The 21,572-nt window shown below is 35.9% G+C and overlaps 1 protein-coding gene across 1 annotated transcript in view; it reads right to left on the bottom strand.

Annotated features, from left to right (window-relative positions):
• Positions 1 to 19,731: 19,731 nt before the first annotated feature.
• LOC128602810 (cadherin-1) overlaps positions 19,732 to 21,572 on the bottom strand; it is a 41,092-nt gene continuing 39,251 nt past the window's right edge. Inside the window, exon 24 of the mRNA XM_053616867.1 lies at positions 19,732 to 21,037. Coding sequence (XP_053472842.1) covers positions 20,895 to 21,037 — 143 coding nt within the window. The 3' untranslated portion in view covers positions 19,732 to 20,894. The remainder of the gene's footprint in view (positions 21,038 to 21,572) is intronic.

Genomic DNA, 21,572 nt, shown 5'->3' with positions numbered 1-21,572 from the left:
GATTAAATTTAAAACAAATTGGAATTAATTTAAAAACAAATACAAAGAATATATATATATATATATATATATATATATATATATATATATATATATATATATATATATATATATATAATTATCAAAACCCTTACAGAAGATTAAGAAATCCCACGGGTTCAAAGGTTTCCACATTACAACCGCGGACCTGGCAACACGGCTGTCCGTTACTTGTTCTATTTCCAGTTCCTCTGCAAATTTTGGTTTAATAAGTGTTGTCATTTTGCTTATTTATATGTTTTTAGTTATTGTATAGTGTTATATTAGGATTATCTCAATTTGTAGATACATATATAATGATTATTATAAAAGAAAAATAATTCTTGTAAACTATTTGTTAAAAAATAATTATGAAATATAACAAAATGGGAAGCACGATGGTGGCAGGTAGCATTGCTGCCTCACAGCTCCAAGGCCCAGGATGTGATCCTCAGGCTGGATTATTGTCTGTGCCAAGTTTCACATGGTTTTCTCATGTCTGTGTGGGTTTCCTCTGGGTACTCTGGTTTCCACCCAATGTCCAAAAACATGCCAGAAGGCAACTGGCTTCATTAAATTTCCCCTCGGTGTGAACGTGTGTGCATGATGCCTTGTGAGACAGGTGATCCATCCAGGACTGTCCCCACTTTATTGCTGATAGGCTCAGATCCACTTTAGACCTGAATAGGATAACGTGATTACTGAAGATGGATTAATTAATAATTTTTTAAAAATCTAAAAATCACCATATTTTCCTCTGAAACTGTATTTATAATATATTTTTGTCATGACTGCATTTCATCTGCCAACTGCAAAATACACTTCATGACATGTGGACCACGCTCAAATAAACACTTTCCTGACAAAACTATACTCAGCAAAAAAAAAAAAAAAAAAAGAAACATCCCCTTTTCAGGAGACTTTATTTTAAAAATCCAAATAATTAGAGATCTTTATAGGAAAGGGTTTAAACAATGTGTTTCATGCTTGTTCAGTGAACCATAAACAATTATTGCACATGCACCTGTGGAACAGTCCTTAAGACACTAACAGTTTACAGGCGGTAGGTGATTAAGGTCACAGTTACAATAACTTAGGACACTAAAGAGACCTTTCTACTGACTCTGAAAAACACCAGAAGAAAGATGCCTAGGGTTCCTGCTCACCTGCGTGAACATGCCATCGGCCTGCTGCAGGGAGGCATGAGGACTGCACATGTGGTCAGAGCAATAAACTGCAATGTCTGTAATGTAAGACGCCTAAGACAGTGCTACAGGGAGACGGGAAGGACAGCTGATCATCCTTGCAGTGGAAAATTACATGTAACCATGTAACCCAGACGTGATTGAGAACTTGCAAATGCCCTGGTGGAAGAGTGAAGTAACATCTCACAGCAAGAACTGACACATCTGGTGCAGTCCATGAGGATGAGATGCACTGTAGTACTTAAAGCAGATACTGACCTTTACTTTTAATACCCCCCCCCCCCCCCACATTTGTTCAGGGACTTTTTATTCCAGTTCTGTTCATCAAATGTCTGTGAAACTTTTTCAGTTTATGTCTCAATTGTTAAAATCTTTTTATGTTCATACAAATATTTACAAATGTTAAGAAATTTGCTGGAAATAAAAGCAGTTAAATGTGAGTATATAAATAAAATATGTGTACAGGTAGACCAGGCTTGATGTATGTTCTCAATAGAATAATATTCAACAAAGCCTAAAATTGTCTTTCAGTCTTACAAGAAAATCCTTTCAGCTGCTGTGCAATGTAATGTAATCTCCCTATGTCACTCCTCAACTCTACGATGTGTGTAAGTGTTACTGTAAGAAATCAGATTTTTCGGAGTGCTACTTCAAAATGGCTTTCATGTAAGCATTATGACCTCATTGCACATCCAGGACAGTTTCACTGTGACTATAGGAGACAGTGATAAACTAAGTTGTGTATTTTGACCTATTCTTAATGGGTGTTCAACAGTTAATAAAAAGTTTTCTAGTGTAAGATTATAACCTTATAAATAATGTTTTCCCTATTGTGTACCCAGTGTAGTAATTTAATAGTTCTCCTAGAATTCTCTATTTTGTGAACAGAGTCTGCTTCTCAAACTTCTCTACAACAATGGATTGAATACTAGCACCCACAATGTACTTGGCTTTGCTAATTACCAGTCTCAAATTCCTCTGACCAGCAGGGAGTGAAGAGAGAGGCTTGTGTTAATCATTTGTTTGGATTCTGTGTATCTGTGGTTGTAGATTAGCCCCAGAGGACAACTACCCCAGTGGGGTTGAACAGTAAAGTTTATGCTAACATGTGAGCATGAGGAGGGATTGTGAACTGTCTCTGCACAGTTTTCCCAGACTGAACCACGAGGTCATTGAATACATACTAGGGGTGAGATCTTCACTTCAGCATTGACAATCATGCCTCTATTTAATATCTCAGCTATGTCTGAAATATTTCACTGGTATTTTGTTATAAAGAGAACCTTGAGTGGTTTGTTTTGGTGCCTTTTTATCAACTTGAGATTGTATCATTGTAAATATGATTTGTGTGCCAGGGAGGAATCCTGGTTTAGCTGCTACACTAAAGAACAGAATGTTCTTTCATTTAAGCCCCAAATTTCAGAGCTTTGTAATTTATTAGTTTACTTTATAGAAAAAGCACGTATTTAATGACAAAGGTTAATAATAACTCTAGTACAAATTATATACAAAACACACACACAGTAGTACATCTAATCATGCTTCCAGTAAGTGAAATGAAAGTACATTTTTACTGTTAACCTGATAATCATTTCCACTGATGTAATTGTTTAGCTGATACAACATCCCTTGAAGACACTACACCAATCCATATATATATATATATATATATATATATATATATATATATATATATATATATATATATATATATATATATATATATGTATGTATGTTTAATGTATGTATTTTTGATATTTAATTTAACATCTTGAGCTTCCCTAGTTTGATCCTGAGCTTGGATTACTGTGGCATATTCTCCCACTGTCTACTTGAACATCCATTTTTTTCAGTCTCCTCCCATAAACCCCCATCAGGTAAAATGTTAGGTAAATTTGCTACAGTAAAACGTGCCTTTAGGTGTGAATTAATGTATGTGCATGGTGAACTGTGATGGACTGTCACCTTATGCAAAGTGTATTCTCGCCGTGTGTCCAATATTTCCAGTACTCTCCCCGGATCTCGACCCTGATCAGGATAAAGCAGTTACTGAAGAGGAATGAAGGAATATTTCATGTATTAATGTAGGAAGAGAACATTATAACATTTGGGTATGTGGTTACACTGTTATCTCCCTGTTTAAAATGTCATGGTGATAATTTTCTTTTTCTGAAAGAGAAAGAAAGTTTTGCATTGTATGACAGGGTGAAAGGTACTGGCAGTGTTACTCATACTACATTTGACTCAAAGAGAATGCTCTCATGCACATTCTACATTAAGGTGTGTCGTGTGTCCCATAATGCATAAAAAATTGCTATGTTTATCTCTCTGCATCTCTATGACTAATTTTCTCTTGGTCATAACAATGTCAGCCACATTTTACATATATTTTGAGGGTTGGGGTAGATTGGCAGTATATGCTGAAATCCATTATAGACTTCACTGAAATTAACAAATGTATTTGACATGCATTATAATATATTTATATATATATATATATATATATATATATATATATATATATATATATATATGCTCCTGCATTTGGTGTCCCTGTGGGTTATAATTATATAGCATGCTTTTGAACTGACTGCATCACCCTGCAGTGGCCTGTGTTTTTAGGCTTTGAACTAAGCAAGTGTTTTGTATACAGCAGCTAAGAAAAAAGGTGTTGATTATGTGATGAAAGACATTTTGGTTAGGGAAGGCAACAGCAACAGGCTGTATTGTGAAGGACCTTGCTCTTAGCCACCACCTTTAGTGTGGTCCAATAATGATTAACCAGCTGTATTTCTTTTTAGAAAGTAAACATTGCAATTACTGTATGGTGCCAGGTTAAAGAGTTAACAATACACAAAGTTGAGATTCAATAAAAAAAATAGGACATTAGAATAATAGCCTATGCACTATATTATTTAAAGCTGCCCCTTATAGTATTTTTAATGTGTTGTTCCCTAATTTTACTCTAAACTTCCTCTGAAGTGCCTTTACCAGCAGACAGATGGGAAACGTATTTGTTTTGACCATGAATGATAGATGCGGACTGTATTGTGGTTGGAGAACACGCCATGGGAGATTTCTGAGTGAGTGTTGAGAGAGTGCTGTGAACTAGGCGAGGCTCTGTAGCTGACAGTAGGGGGAAGGGAGCTTATCTCTTCATGGACAAACCAGTTCTGTGTTGCGCCATCAGAGCTTCCTACTTATCCACTTCAAAGTTACACATTGTGCTTTTGACAAAACTGTCCCACTCAGACCAAGACTGCAATGGACAAGGGCAAATGTTGGCTATTACATGAGCTTTTACCAAGCATAATGCGCTGCATGATGTATGGTCAGTAATGGGTCTGGACTCTAATGAACACTGATGATAAGGACTAAAATGCTGCCCTCAGCCAATATCCCTCCCCTTCTAGCAGCTAAAATGCAACCATCAGCCAATATCCGTCTACTCCTTCCAGTGATTGACTCGCAGCATTTAAAAGCCCATCATAGACGAAAGCTGCTTTTAGATTCCATGAAATGTTTATGCTTACGCAACTTTAAGAATCATTTAGCTTGCGGTGTCAAGTTCCCGAACAGCGTCATCAGGAAGATGCAACTTAAATCATGCTCTCAGAACAGCTGACACAAGGTGGGTTTCATAGCCAGAAGACGTGTCCTATCTTGTTTTGCCCTATTTCTTGAGGCTTTTGTTCCATGGAATGTGTGAAACCTCCTAGTTCCCGCTAATCCAAGTGTATGGCTCCATGGCTGTTGGCTTGTCATGGTCTGTGACTGTGTAGATGAAACACTTCCTCTTGCCAGTCAGTACTGCGTGCCAACTTCATTCAATCTTGTGGCTTGATAAGGCTGAGTTTCAGGATTGACTTCTACCCAATCTGCCCTTAGTGATACCACAGTTGGTATCAAGTATCAGGCAGAAACTGCAGAAATGGGCAGTGACGCTTCAGTGAAAGGTCTGTAGTCTTGTCATATGAAGTACACACAAAAATCCCCCAAAAGTAAAAAAAAAATTGAGTTTCCATTGTGAAATACACGTTAAGCAATACCTTATTGTGGGGGTGGTCAAATAAAAAACCCTGAATCACATCACACTAGTTTTATAGGAATGCTCTTCTGGAGTTAAATCAAATTTCTCATGATTGTTTTTGGGTGTTTGCTCAGGAGTTCACCTTGTGGCACACATCACATTATTTGCTGTCCCACAGACAGGTTTTCTCTCAGCTCAAGCTTTGTTTACAATATTCTCTCTGGTCATCGTCTTGTTCATCAGGACAAACTGGCCTCAGTTGGAATTGTGTCACCTGGTCAGTCATGGGTGGGGGAAAAGAGGGGGTTGCTGATAATGACACTCCCAGGGCTAGATGGCCTGTGTTTAGCTCTGAACAAACCCACCACACCCAAAATCTCTCACCAGGTCAGTCAGTCTCTTACCTTAACTGCAACTGTCAACAAAGTAAGTGTGCTGTGTGCACTGCATTCCTAGTGCTTACACCTTCAATGGACTACAAAAGATTCATTAATCCTCATGCACTCTGAATTTGGCAGAAATAATAATAATAAAAAAATCAGAACACAATAAAAAAAAGCCAATTTCAGTCATTCTGTGCTAAAGAAAGTTTCTGATAGTACACAAGTTTGTATATAAAAGAAATCTTTAAAAAGTTGAACATTGATCATAAAAGCAAAATTACAAGAATATCCATCCTCCAAAGACTGTGGACAGGTTATGATTTTATGAACAGTGTGAATGCAAATTGCATGTGGAAGGTGTGTTATCACGCTCTGTATAAGCAGGTATTTCAGGCTAAGATGGGCTTAAGGGCACAGTGGAGCTTCACATGCATGACAGTTGCTGATTAAAAACACCTTTTTGAAGCCATTTTGGGTTTTTTAAATGAATCAAATGTAAAAAATTAAACAGCTGCTTCAAATGAAAACGCACCAATGAGGCTGCATTTTCAACTGGTTAAATGATACTGTAAATCCTGTTTTATAAATAAGAAGCAACGGATATTTAGTGAGCCATCTATCGTATATTACATCATATTACTTTGTTTTATATATATATATATATATATATATATATATATATATATATATATATATATATATATATATATATATATATGTGTGTGTGTGTGTGTGTGTGTGTGTGTGTGTGTGTGTGTGTGTGTGTGTTAAATATATGTGTGCAACATTTATTGGCACCCCTGTGAATTCATATGAGAAAAATATATTTCAAATATATTCCCAGACATTTTACATTTTGTTTGTACACCTGGGTGACTAGGAACAGGAAATTATTCAACCATGACTTTGTGATTCACAGGGGTACAAATATGAGGTAACACATAAGCCAAATTCCCTTAGTCATTGATAACAAAGGGTAAGACCAAGGAATGTAGCTGTGATGTGCAAAAGGTTGTTGAGCTTCACAAAATGGGAAGTGAATATAAGAAAATAGCAAAAGCATTGAAAATGCCCATTTCACCATCAGGGAAATAATTAAGAAGTTCCAGTCAACTGGAAATGTTATGAATCAACCTGGAATTGGACGTGTGTCTGTATTGTCTTAACACACTGTGAAGAAGATGATTCGAGTGGCCTAAAAATCTCCAAGGATCACAGCTGGAGAATTGCAGAAGTTAGTTGCGTCTTGGGGTCAGAAAGTCTCCAAAACTACAATCTGAAGTCACCTACATCACCACAAGTTGTTTGGAAGGATTTCAAGAAAAAAGCCTCTACTATCCAAAAACAAACTCAAGCATCTTCAGTTTGCCAGACACTACTGGAACTTCAAATGGGATCGGGTTCTATGGTCAGGTGAAACCAAAATAGAGCTATTTGGAAATAAACACCAGAGGTGGTTTTGGCACACAGAGAGGTAGCCATATGGAAAAGTACCTCATGCTCACGGTTAAATATGGAGGTGCCTCTTTAATGTTTTGGGGCTGTTTTTCTGCCAGAAGACCTGGACATTTTGTTAGGATACATGGCATCATGGACTCTATCAAATATCAAAAGATATTAAATGAAAACCTGACTGCCGCTGCCAGAAAGCTTAAAATGGGCCGTGGTTGGATCTTCCAGCAGGACAATGATCCAAAACATACATCAAAATCACACAAAAATGTTTTACTGACCATAAAATCAAGGTCCTGCCATAGCCATCCCTGTCCATTGACTTGAAACCCATAGAAAACCTGCGAGGTGAACTGAAGAGGAAAGTCCACCAGCGGGGACCTTGAAATATGAAGGATCTGGAGAGATTCTGTATGAAGGAATGATCTCAGATCTCTTGCCATGTATTCTCCAACCTCATCAGGCATTATAGGAGAAGTCTCAGAGCTGTTATCTCTGCAAAGGGAGGTAGCACAAAGTATTGACTAAAAGGGTGCCAATAATTGTTGCACACCTATATTTAACAAAGATATTTTTTGATAAACCTATGTTTTGTTTGCAATTGTTTGATATCCATGAGATCAGAATTAAAATTTATTAATTTTTTTAACAAAATGGTACAAGCACTTATATTGCACATTAATTAACCTTACACTCTTTCTCGTTTAAACATTCACACACATCAGTGGTAGTAGAGCTACTAGTTTGCCATCAGGAGCAACTTGGGGTTCAGTGTTTTGTCCAAAGACACTTCGGCATGTGGAATCATGTGGGCTGGGAATCAAACCGCCAACCCTACGATTATTGGGCAACCCGTTCTACCACCTGAGCCACAGCTGCCCACAAAAACGATAAAGACAGTTTTTCACAGCCTTCTTTGCTCTAACTTTTACAAAGGTTGCCAATATTAGCAGAGGGCATTGTATGTACTACTCTTCATGCATGCACTCTGTTTTTTTACAGTTTAACAATGCCTACATGTCTGACTTCCTGTCTGTCTGCAGATGAAATGAGTAATCTATAAGAAAAGAAACTAAAGCATAAATGTGAAAGCCGTGACACATTGTAGTGTCACAAAACCTGTTCTTGGCGTGTTTACGCATGCATAAGACACAATGATGAAAATGATAACACACAAGCTGGAACATGAGTGTACAGCAAAGCTTCACAAGCCAGCTCACCAAACAGTTATGTAATATTTTATGAAGGGGATTTTTAATGGGGACTTTTTAAATGTTGCCAACATTACTAACATTCAACTAATTTACTCTGTCAGGAAAAATAACAAATGAATTCAATTCTGTTTTATCTATGGTCCTTGCCGTCATTTCAGAATCCAGTTTAACACAGTCATATAAACCTTTTTAAACATTCATATGACAGATCATGTTTAAAGTCAATAAGTCAACAACAATGGTTATCTTTTTTTTTTTTTTTTTTTTACATGAAAAAGGTTATTTCTACAAATATAGGTTTAATTTTCATCCACATATTTATATGAAATTTATTGGCTATGCCTTCCTGTATAAAACAAGAAGGCATTGTGACTGGTTGATGAAAAAATCTGTTTACACCAATGACTATATACTGTATGTATGTGTATGAAAGAGAGAGAGAGAGAGAGAGAGAGAGAATGAATCACTCATAATCTGTCTAAATGATCAAAGGGACTTTCCAGCCTTTCAATAGCATTTTCTATCAAAGAAAGTACTGGAGAAGTGAACTAATTTGTATTTAGTTAAATTTTCACATTATTATTGAAGACAGAAAAGTGTTTCTATGTAAAGATAGTATGGCTAGCAATATTATACTTTATTAAAAGGTTGTTCAACCTTCGGGGGCAGCAAAAACACTTATTGCCTTTCATTTTGCTGCTTTACGTGACTTAGAATGAAATGATAGACAGTCAGGTGGATCGACAAAAAGGGTCATTTCAAAATTTGTATGTAACTTAACATATTACTTTACAACAAACTGAAAGGCAAATTAAATGAAAACGACGACTCTATTATGGTGTAGGGGCATTTAACTGGCGTGGTTTGTGTCCACTTATCCCCTTAGAGGAAAGTGTTACTGCAAATCAGTACAAAGTTCTTTTGACTAATCTTTATCTTTATCATATGAAACATTTCTATCCTGATAATAGTGGTCTCTATCAGGATAACCCTGATCCCATCCATTGGGCACAAAAGCACACTGAATGGTTTGCTGAGTAAGAAAATAATGTAAATCATATGCTGTGTCTTCACACTGACCAGATCCACTCTACTATTGAACCCTATTGAACACCTGTGGTGTAGGTGTAAGAGACCGCACTCTTCACCACCACAATCATCAAAACAACAACCGAGGGAATATCTTTTGAAGGAACAATGTTCATCTTCCCAGTACAATTCCAGAGACTTGTAGAATCTATGTCAAATTGCATTGAAGCTGTTGTGGTGACTCCTGATGTTGCAACACCTTACTAAGATGCTTTAGGTTGCGTTTTCCTCTAATTTGTCACGTGTCTATAAAGTATAATTTTAGGATTAGGTGATTATTATGAATTACAGGACAGAGGGAAATTCTGTCATCTAGTGGTTAGATTGAAACAAATATTATTAATTTCAGTATGAAAAAAACTTCTTTTCATCTGAGTGAATGAACATCTGTGCCTTTGAAATGAAGATGAAATTATATTACAGAATTTTAGTTGTGACACTGGAGCACTTCAGTGATGTTTCCCGGGCAGACCTTAAAATTTTCGTTGACGAATGAGTAAGAATTATTAGATTAGTCCTTGTATTTATGTTTATATTGCATTCCAAAATGCAATATGCTTCTACTGCATGTCAAAAATGAAAGTTAATGATAGACAGAAGATTGTTAGGATAACTTTGTCGCTGTTGAAGGAAGACAGTTGGTGAATTTGCATTTTTTGCATTTTTTGCAAAAACAAAGGATGCTGTGGTCAGTACACCTCTAGGTAGCGCTTCATGTTTATGTGCAAAGAGAGGTGGTTTTGTAATCTGACAAGAATCTTTTTTTTGGAGTAACCGTCCACTTGATTTTTTCAAAATTTTGTTTTTAATGTACTAATTTGTAAGTTTGGGGTAATCTTTTCGATAATAGGAGAAATGGAACCTGTCTTGAATTATTCTATGGGATTTCTGAAGAAGCTCAAGCAATCTACTCCTCCACTAAGCCCTTGGTTTAGAAAGATCTTAAATAAAGAAGGAGTAACACAGATACCAACCAAGAAAAGAGGATGAAGAGGGGGTAAGAATATTTTGTGCAAGATTAAGACTGTTGTTGGCAGAAGACTTGACCGCATTAGACCACAATTAGTTAGATTGAGGAATGTGGACAAACCAGAACCGAGCCGGATTAAAGTCAAGGTAGAGCATAAAAGACCATATAATCATGCTATGCTACAAACGTTTTTGATGACGAAACCCAGATCTCTTGTAAATAAGGTTGATGAGTTTCAAGCCATCTTGATGAAAAACCATGTGGATTTGGCTGCAATTTCAGAGACTTGGTTTACTCCCCACATGCCTGAGGAGTTATTGCGTATTGATGGATACACTTTATTTTCTAAATGCTGAACCATACGCCAAGGTGGAGGAGTTACATTGTACATCAGAGAACATGTCCCATTATATCCTTTAACTTGTATTAGTGTTGCAGACATTCTTGAAAATTTGTGGGTGAAGTTAAGACCTTTGAGACTTCCGCAGCATATATCATCTATTGCTGTGTGTGTGGTGTATTCAACGCCACAGTCATTACATCAGGATGAACACATTGAGCATTTAATAGCCTCATCTGATCTGCTTTGTACTATGTACCAGAGTTTGGACTTATTATACTTGGAGATTTGAATTATCTCAGAGTCCATGATATCTGTTTTGATAACAAACTCTGCCAAGTAGTCCAGAACAATACTAGAGGTGAAGCGATTCTTGACATGATTATCATCAATATGAAACCAGTGAACATGAAACCTGAAATTCTCCCTGCCGTTAGCCCAAGTGACCATAATTCTGTCCTTTCGAGCTCTAAAGCACAATTAAGACCACCCCAGTGCATTAAGAAGGTAGTATGACCTATGAGTGAGTCTAGCCTGAATGGGTTCGGTAGATGGATTACTACTCATTCATGGGAGGATGTAAACGACGCAATCAATACCAATGAAAAAGCCAACGCCTTTTATAATTCTATCATGCCTGAAATTGATAAATATTTCCCTTTGAAGACAGTAAAAATGTATCCTTCGCCTAAACCATGGATCACACCTAAGATTAACCGCTTAATCCATCTGAAAAAAAGCCTTTAAGGCTGGAAAATCAAGTTTCCTGACTAAGTTTTATAGAAACAAGGTCCAAAGAGAAATATATGTGGCAAAAAAAGCACTTTTACAAATCCAAAGTGGAAGGCATGATAAAAGGGAATCCTAGAGCCTGGCACAGTAGAATTAAATCGATGTGCACAGTTGAAAAGGCGGATCGAATTGATGTTCCAGGAATTGATCCTCAGGACTTGTGACAATTGCTAAAGTATCCCAGTCTTTTCCACCCCTTAAATGTACAGATTTACCGTCTTCCATCCTTTCTTTTGCATACTATTTTAGTATGGGATATGTATAGCAGATTATCTTCTATTAATTGCTACAAATCCCCTGGCCCAGATATGATTCCCCAAGAAAACTGAAGGAGTTTGCATGTGAAATCAGCAATCCTATTTGTGACATCAGCAACAGCTCTTTTGTGGAAGGGGTTGTTCCTAGACAATGGAAAGAGGCTACTGTCATTCATATACCAAAATCTTGTCCCCCGAATATTAAGGAATTGAGGCCAATCTAACTAACACCTCAGCTTTAAAAAAATTGTGGGAAATTTGCTGCGCAAAGGATCTTGAATTATATTACACCAAATCTAGATCCTGTGCAGTTTGGCAGTGACAAAACCATTCCACAACACACAATCTAGTCAGCTTAATGGGTTTTGTGTATAAGGCCAGCAATGTGTCAGATTCTGTGTGCAAATTAATCACAACTGATTTTGTTTGATGCTGTAGAAAATACAGTAGCAATACAATACCTTCTTGATCTTGGTGAGACCTGGCTTTATTCCATGGATTTGTAGTTTTATGACCAACATTCGTCAGAAAGTGCGTTATCAGGGATATTTTTCTGATTGGGAATACTTCTCATGTAGAGTCGCACAGGGAACTATATTAGGGCCCATAATCTTTCTATCACTGATCAACAGTGCTCTCCAGGATGAAATAGACCACTGGAAATATGTGCATGACATGACCACGGCTCAGAGGTGGAATCCTCAATTGAATGGTCTTCATGTTTGGGTAAAGGAGTACAAAATGAAAGTCAAGCCAAAGAAATGCAAGGTTTTACATGCCACTAGTATGAGACACGTACCCGCTTGTCCATTAAAGTTCTGGGGGTCACCATCCAGAGTGACTTGATATGGGATAGTCAAGTGGATCACATGTTGACCTCGGCAGGCCAAAAGCTTTTTGTTCTCCATCGGTTAAATAAATGTGGTGTCTGAGACTCTAAACTGGTTACCATCTATACAGGATATGTGCCCCCTGTGCTGGAGTATGCAGTTCCTGTTTGGCACAGTTTAAATAATGAGTGTCCAATTTTTCCAATTTTCAGGTCACCTCTTTTCTTCATTCTTTTAATTGAAGATTTGCAGACTCCACGCAGACGATAAGCAAGTTTAGTCAGTGTGGAAGAGCTTCCAGTGATGCCTTCCTGTAGCATGTCCACTTGCTGTAACCCGAGTCCTTGTGAAAATCTGTAGTTTAAAATCAAACACATATTATACATAGGATAATACATCAGGATCATAACACATTTCTCAATACTCAATCCACTATCAATGAAGTTATGATATTATCAGCTTGGGTAATATACTATAAAATAGTTTCCTCTCAACACAAACGCCATAATTATTACATAATCACAAATAGTTATTATAACATTATTAAAACAACCATCATTAAGTTACAAACACAGATGATATATATTTACGTGTAAATGAAATGCATCCATGTCCGGAGGCTGAGATGAGACTTGGAAAATATTGAGCCACTTCAGATGCTCTTGCTATAAGATTTCCTGTGGCATTTGTCTCGACACACCGTAGCAGAGGACAACAGAATTAAAATGAGCATACTAGCTTCACAACACCAAAATGATTTAAACATGTAATACTTTCAAAGCAAATACGTAGTTTAAAGACAGGTGATATACTGAATTAAGAATATTGAATAAGAACGCAAATTATATTTAATAACAGTGTTTCCTGTAGAACTCTGAATCAAGTCTGAATCAGCATGTTTGAATCTTTGAGTTTTAATAGGCTTGAATTATTCTAACAGCTGAATAACTCAAAGAATCATGCAGCAATTAGGGTTGCATTCTCAACATTAAACTGAACAAATAAATTCCTATTAATAAAACATTACACTAAAATTTCATTTAAAACTACTATAATACTGTACATATAATGTATTATATACATATAATAATATAATATACAAAATATTATATGATATAATAAATAATATATATAAATAATATAGGCCATTGCTCCAAATCACATGGCAATACAGTACATTACATTGTAAACAATTAAGCCAATAATAAGGTACTAAAGTAGGGCACTTTGACATTGTAAATTGAGACAGAGAGAAAGAGAGGCTACCCCACTGACCCATGCACTTCCTGTCCAATCAGACGCAGCAATCAATCAGTCAAGAACGGACAAAGAAAAGCTTCAAGCTCTTGAAAAATAAACTTTTTCATGGTTAAATTTCAGCTTTGTTGTTGTTGTTTGTTTTAAAGGTAATTTACATCCATATAGTGTTTCAATTAGTCTACACATCCTTAACTAATGATAGCTTGCTTGCATCTAATCAATGCAACCAAGAGTGCCCAAAATTTGCATCACTTGTTTAGTTAAAAAGATTTATTTATTTATTTATTTATTTATTTATTTGAGATATTTAGGTATAAAACATTCTATGGTCCTGGTGTTTTAATAACCAAGTTGTTATGTATTTGATAACATACACTCAGCCTGTCATCACAAAATAAGCAGGGTGATTAGAATCAAGCTGATTGTACATTATTAAATACTTGTATTGATTTAAAATTATGCATGAATGATGAGACAGTAGACTGATATAAGAAATGTAAAACGACTAGAGTATTCCATAGAGTAAGATTTACAAATATTTTATACTGAAGGTGATGGTCTAAACTTAGCAGAAAGGACTGTTTGACAGTTGTATAAGTGTTACAGTAACTTGCCAACCCACTGGCAATTAAAATGAGATTAAGACAAAACTTTATTGCTTAAGTTATATATTTACAAATACAGTTAAATTGGACAGTGAAAACATTGGAATTTTCTTTCTTTTTTTGCACCTTTGTCAGTAAATTAAACATCCAATAGAATAAACAAATCACATATTTTTGTTTTTTTTTATTGCATTTTACAAAATTTCCAAACTTTTCTGGGGTTATGAGGTAATAGGGTTAATAAAATTAAAGTAAATTCCTGTGACCTTTTATACAGCTAAAATGCAAGTTTAAGCAACAGCACAAGCAGCAGGAGTCCATTCTGGAGAGCTCCAAAAGTGCAACACCTAATGATCTGGAGGAAAATGAACCTTCTTTACCAAGCTGCAGCAGCCAGGGTTCTGATACTAGTATGTTGTCATTTTGTCTATGTCACAAATAGCAATTAACTACTTGTATTTGTGTCCAGTATTAATTGTTAGTTTGCTAGTATTCCTTTTGCATATTTTGTTTCTAGGCATTTTTCCTTGAAAATGAAGGTAGAATTTCTGGAAGAGAAAATAAAGTGGCAAGAAAATAATAACCGGAGAGCTAGAAAATCAAAGCGATTTTCTCTGAGAACAGCTTCTTGGGAAAGCCAAAGGACAAGAAGTTGGTGAGTATAATAATATGATGTTCCATGCTGTGTGTGCAATATTTATTACATACAAGCAATGTACACATCAGACTTTTTAAATTTCCTGCATTTTTATTGATTTCACTTGTATGGATGCTGAGTGCTATTAGCTTTGGTTAACAGCTTTAGTTATTTTTTAAACACTGGCTCATTGTGACAGCATTACTCTGCCCATGCTTTTGCAAAACGTGTCAAACCTGACTGTATGTACAATTTGAAATTTCCAAGTGAAATGAGCACTAGAGGTGCAACTGTGCATTTCATTTGCTTTCAACACAAATCACGAGTACAGTAGCTGATTCCAACTTTGTAAACACTTATTTTTCACTCTATAGACCTCAGAGCAATGCCATGACAGGTATGAAAGCGAGGCTGGCGGGATAGACTTACCATTTTTTCAGTGCCATTCGCTGTAAAAAGCTGTGAGGCTCCTAAATGACTTAAAATTTTCCATCACATTCCTAAAAAGTGATGATAATTAAAAAATGCAATGCTACACTGTTGTTTATTTATTTTTAGCGAAACAAGAAGTCCACCACAATGATCACAATGATAACACCACCCCCTCATCACCAAGATTGAGTGAATCTGATGAGCCTGAACTAATAGACAACAAAGAGAAGAAAAGGAAGAAGGTGGCACAACATTCCGTTTGACATCACATAGGAGGTAAATGGCTTTTCTACATTGTTTATAATGTGTACATTATATCATATAAAGGTATATTGCTGTTGTTGCCCCATATACCTGAATTTGCTTTCAACTGTGTTGTTTTAAGTTCAGGGGAAAATCACATTAGTCATGATCTGGTCCAGAGCTGTTAAATGGACGACTTTCTACTATTAATAGTAAATAGTTGACATACATTTACATTTATTCATTTAGCAGACACTTTTATCCAAAGCGACTTACCAATGAGAAAATGCAAGCAAATCATTCATTTCACTGCTTTCATGTATTCCTTTTTCATGGCTTCTTTTTCAGTTTACAGGTGGAAAAGTCAAAACCTTTTCCATAAAGGGGCAGTATTTTCTCACTTAATTAGATTTTCTTTCTTCCTTTTTTCCCAACATTATTTTATTGCATTTTGGCTTTATCTAACAGCAGAGATAATGACAGGGGAGAAGAGTGTGATTGGGATCAGGAAAACACCTCACAAGCTAAGACTTAAACTCAAGTCACCGTCACTCAAGTCAACACCATATTTTAGAGCAAGGCTATGACTCTAACTGAATTTGATCTTCTTTTTTTTTATACCATTGTGAGTGTGTATGTTCTCTAATTATTGAGATATGTTTATCATGTTTATTTAATGTTAAATATTTCTATTTAATTTGTTTTGTTAAATGAATAGTTTAGCCAAATGACAATCCTCTCATCATTTACTCACCCCTTTGCCATCTTAAACTTGTATGACATCGTTACTTCTGTGGAACAAAGAACAAAGATTTTTTGATGGAGATGTATATCCTTAAAACACACGTGAATAAATCACATAAAGGCAGCATAAAGGTTCAAGTCAGTGGTTCAAGTAATTTCTTCGGAATAATGTGATTGGATTTGGTTGAGAAACACTTTCCTTCTTGACATCTCCAGTGTTTTTGGAAAATACTATAAATTCTACAGTGTTCATGGCACAATGCATGGATTAAGTATGAGGCATTGTAAGTGAGTTTCAAATAATGATCACACCTAGGAGGCTGAAATGGTAAGATATGCTGTAACTTGGGGGTTATATTTTGGTCTATTTCTTACCTACCCTACACTGTTCAGATACCAAATATGGATTTGTAGAATATGGGGATGGAAACTACTGAAGACATATAGAACAGAATACATTTCTACTGCATTTACCTATATTTTTTTAGTACCCATTGACTTGTAAATAATATCACATCTCCATCAAAATATCATTTTAATATAATGTAATATAATATAATATAATAAGATATAATAAACACAAATCATCTTACCTTTTTTTTGTGTGTGTTTTTTCTTTGAATGTTTGTTTGTTATTGTCTTTTGTTTCCCCCTTTCTTTTGGTTTTGGCTGTGGTTGTTTTGTTGGGGTTGTTGGGTGTGGTGTTATAATGTGTAAAATGCAAATTTCCAATAAAAATTCTATGATCAAAAGAAAAAAAAAAATTCATTGTTTGTGTTTTGCTGAAGAAATGAAATATACAAATTAATAATAATAAAAATCTTACATTTATATAGCGCTTTTCTAGACACTCAAAGCACTTTATACTGTATGGGGGGGAAATCTCCTCAACCACCACCAGTGTGTAGCATCCACCTGGATGATGTGACTACAGCCACAGTGCACCAGAAAGACCACCACACACCAGCTGTTGGTCCAGAGGAGAGATTGATGTAGCCGATTCAGGGATGGGGGAATTTTGCCAGGACACAGCGTTATACCCCTAATCTTTTACGATAAGTGTCCTGGGACTTTTAATGACCACAGAAAGTCAGGACTACCCGACATCCAACATCTCATCCGAAAGACAGTACTGTTTTTACGGTATAGAGTCACTATACTGGGGCATTAGGCCCCAAACAGACCACAGGGTGAGCGCCCCCTGCTGGCCTCACTAATACCACTTCCAGCAGCAACCATAGTTTTCCCCAGGAAACTCCCATCTCCCATCAGGATACTGGCCAGGCTCAACCCTGCTTAGCTTCAGTGGGAAACCAGGCGAAAGCTGCAGGGTGACAGCATAAGACAGCGTAAGTCAGACAGCATAAGAGTGAGTAAATAATCATTTTTATCATTTATGGAAGTATTATTTTGAATACAAATTCTCACAAAGATGCATATGTAGAAATACATACATACTGAAAAAAACATTGAGAAATGATATTACATATCAAACACATGGGTGTGTTTTTACACCCAGTTTTGTTGATTCAATTCCAAATAAATAAAACTGGTCTGAAATAATTGGTTTCTCAGTTACCATCACAATATGCAAGAAGCCTGTACTTTTTGTCTACTGTTTTTCTTTATGTACTTATGTATAATTTAACTATGTAGTGACAATAGATCTTTCATTATTATTTATGCAAAGTTAAAGGTCCAGAAGAGGTCATCAGCCACTACCACAAGTCCTCAAAACATTCAGGAAAGTTCGCACCATGTCAGAGGCATTCCATCGGCACAATGTTGACACAGGCACCATTACAGCATCAATAGCAGAGCTTCAGGCTGCAGACCCCAAGACCTATAACACCCTGGTGTTTGATGTAGATATGGAAATACTGCTAGATTTTGCAAAAAAGATGTGCCAGTACTGTTAATCCTGAAATTAAAAGATCCATTGAAGATCTCAACACTCGAGGGCATTTATCATCATTTTGATCAAGTATTGAAGTAAGTATGTGGTGCTGCAGGATTTTGATCAAGAAAGAAAAAGACTGTTCAGTAAATTTTTAGATAATTGTTTTAGATTAAAGACAATATATTACCTGATGTTTATAATTTATTATAAACATATAATTTTATTTATTCTACATGTTAAAATGGCTTGTTGGTTAGCGACTTTTTATGCAGTGTTGACAAAAAAGGACCTGAAGGAGTCCTTTAACTTTAAATTGTTTAAGTTTGTTACACTTAAAAACATAATATGTTAATTGTTTGGCAATTGACTGATTATTCAAGATGTCCCTCATCTGCAGTTGGTTCTCTTGTTGAACCATAAAACAATAAAGACAATATTTAATGTCTCTTTTTTTTGTTGGGAAACAACAAATGTTTACTTTAGAACAGGGAACATACAGTACTCTGGAGTAATATTGACTTAATATGCATTTATTAGCGAGAAATGTGCTTGTTACATGAATAAATTTGGGGAATGTTTCAGTTATAATTTGTTAGTATAGAACAACTAATAGAAAAACTGTGCTTTTGTGTAACATCATAGTGCTTTTTCTGCTCATTTAAATGTGTGTTGAAATGCCCATTCTATATTTATTTCAAACTTATAAACTACACATTCACACAGTGTACTGAGAACCTATAAAATATTTTGTACATTATTGTTAGCTAATAAGTTCATTGTTCTGACAGAAACAAGTGTAAAGTAGCTATAAGACAAAAATAATAATTTATAAGCCTTATAAATATCTTGTAATGGCATACAATCCATAACTAGACACTTACAAATGCAGTTATTAGTCATTAATTACTGTCTTAATTTCAGATCCTTAAAAAAGGTGTCACTGAAAGAAGCATCAAATGCTTCTCTTCTGTACACTTCCGCTTATCCTACACAGAGCCTGGAGCCTATACCAGGGATCTCAGGCCACAAGGCAGGGGACACCCTGTACGTTGTGCCAACTCATTGCAGGGTACAATCACACACACATTCACACACTACAGATAACTTGGAAACACCAATCAGTCTACAATGCATGTCTTTGGATTGGGGTAGGAAACCGGAGTACCCGGAGGAAACCCTGGAAGTAAGGGGAGAACATGCAAACTCCGTGCACAGGCTGGAGACAGGATTTGAACCCTGCGAGGCAAACATGTCAACCATTAAGCAAAGAATGAGCATAAAATAAAAATTAAAATAAGACTGAGGGAGAAAAAGGAGACCATCTGGGTAACATTACACTTTTTATTGGCATTTATTGAAGTTTATCACTGAGCATTGGTTTAATTATTTATTTACATTTTGAGAACACGATTCTGACTTTCAAGAGAAAGTAAATTGCTGCCATCTTGTGGTTACGTTCTCACTGAATTGACTCCATGCATGAAAGGATTTGTTTCAACAGACAAACAAACAATCCTTAAAAATGTCTGTTCGTCCAGACATTTAAAACCTTTTTGAAATGCACACTCAAACAAATGTATCACAGCAAAACCATATATGCCTGAACTTACTACAGTAACACTTAAAACAGCAAACAGCTGAGATAAACAACTGATTTGTCTTCATGAGGACAAAAAGGGGGAGAAGGCATGAGATACATGGGCATCGCAACTGCACTGAAAGACACCGTTTCACTTGAATAAATGTAAAAACAACTTTAAAATATCCAAATGTAAAATGTGTTAAAATGTGTCTTTTTCCTGAAAAGGGTTATAGATATGAAGGCAGTGACTTCATGACTACTAACACAAATTCATTCACAGCATGTTTCAGCATGCATGACGGAGAAAAGAAAAACAGACAAGCTAGAACAAAACATCACAAACCAACTCACCAAACACAGAAGAAATTTGATATATGAAGAGTCTCTTCTAGACGTTGCAGGGATTACTGAATCAGTCATGATTAAGATTGTGGTCAAACTTCTGGAATTATTAAAATTATTAAAAGACTTCCATTAAATATTCCATTACATACCTCTGTTTCATCCACATTCAAGATTTTAAAAAATATTCAGACACAGTCCAGGTATATATGGTGAATGTGTGGGTATCCCAGGCATCCTCTGTGAATGTGTGGGTATGTTTGCAAGAACTGTTTCTGAGCCCTTTGGAATGACTTGGATTTCTGCATTAATTACTTATAATATATAGAGTGATATTCATTGATCACAGTAAAAGACAAACACATTATACCTAAGCTAATACACAAACAATTGCACCTTTCTTTATTGAATACACTGATTATTAATCATTTACTGTCTAGGCAGGAAAAAATACAGGAATCATTATATTTAATTACTGGTAGAACCTCCTCTATTTTTTTTTTTCAGTTTCAGTTCAGGTTTCAGTTATTAATATTGCTAGCATTTCTGCATGAACAGCCCTCTTCAGGTCATACCCCATCTCCTGTGCAGTCCCATACACTGGCCAGGACAATGTTGTCTTGCGAGTGGTGGTTGTTGTCGAACACCCTCAGATAAATACTGTACTCTCCCTGCTGGAGTGGAGTCTTAAGTGTCAATATAATCCCTGTTTCTACATCAACAGCAGAGGAAGAAAAAGAAGGGAGAAATGCATTTACATAAACTCCACAGACGCTCACTTCAAGTATAAAGATTTTGCTTACTTTAGGACTATGTACCATGTCCTTTATTCAAGTTATAAATATAGTCAGAAATTTTAATGGACGTTTGATACTGCTAGCTGTTCTGAAACTCAAAATCCAAACAAATGGGTTTCCTCAAAACCAGAAAGGGTTTATGGCCAAGCTTGTGTCTGGGTTGTGCTTTGGGTCACTATTCATTAGTTGCTTGTATGATTATTTGAACACTATTTCAAATGATACATCCCATTTTAGCAATACTAGAGAAGTGCTTTACTTTAAATATTTCAACATCTGCCATTTACAAATTACACCAATAACATGATCAGACATCAATTTTTCCATCCAGTGCAATTTATCTGACTGCAAACCCAGTGTTTTAATGATCACAAAGGCAGGCGGGGGCACTGGGTACACTGATCATAATCACATTACTTCAATTTTTGAAAATTTTAATTACTCAGCCAT

The sequence above is a fragment of the Ictalurus furcatus genome, chromosome 27 (assembly GCF_023375685.1).
Source record: "Ictalurus furcatus strain D&B chromosome 27, Billie_1.0, whole genome shotgun sequence".
Classification (NCBI taxonomy): domain Eukaryota; kingdom Metazoa; phylum Chordata; class Actinopteri; order Siluriformes; family Ictaluridae; genus Ictalurus; species Ictalurus furcatus.
Note: the sequence above shows the minus strand (reverse complement) of the source record. Positions and strands in the feature narration are given on the sequence as shown.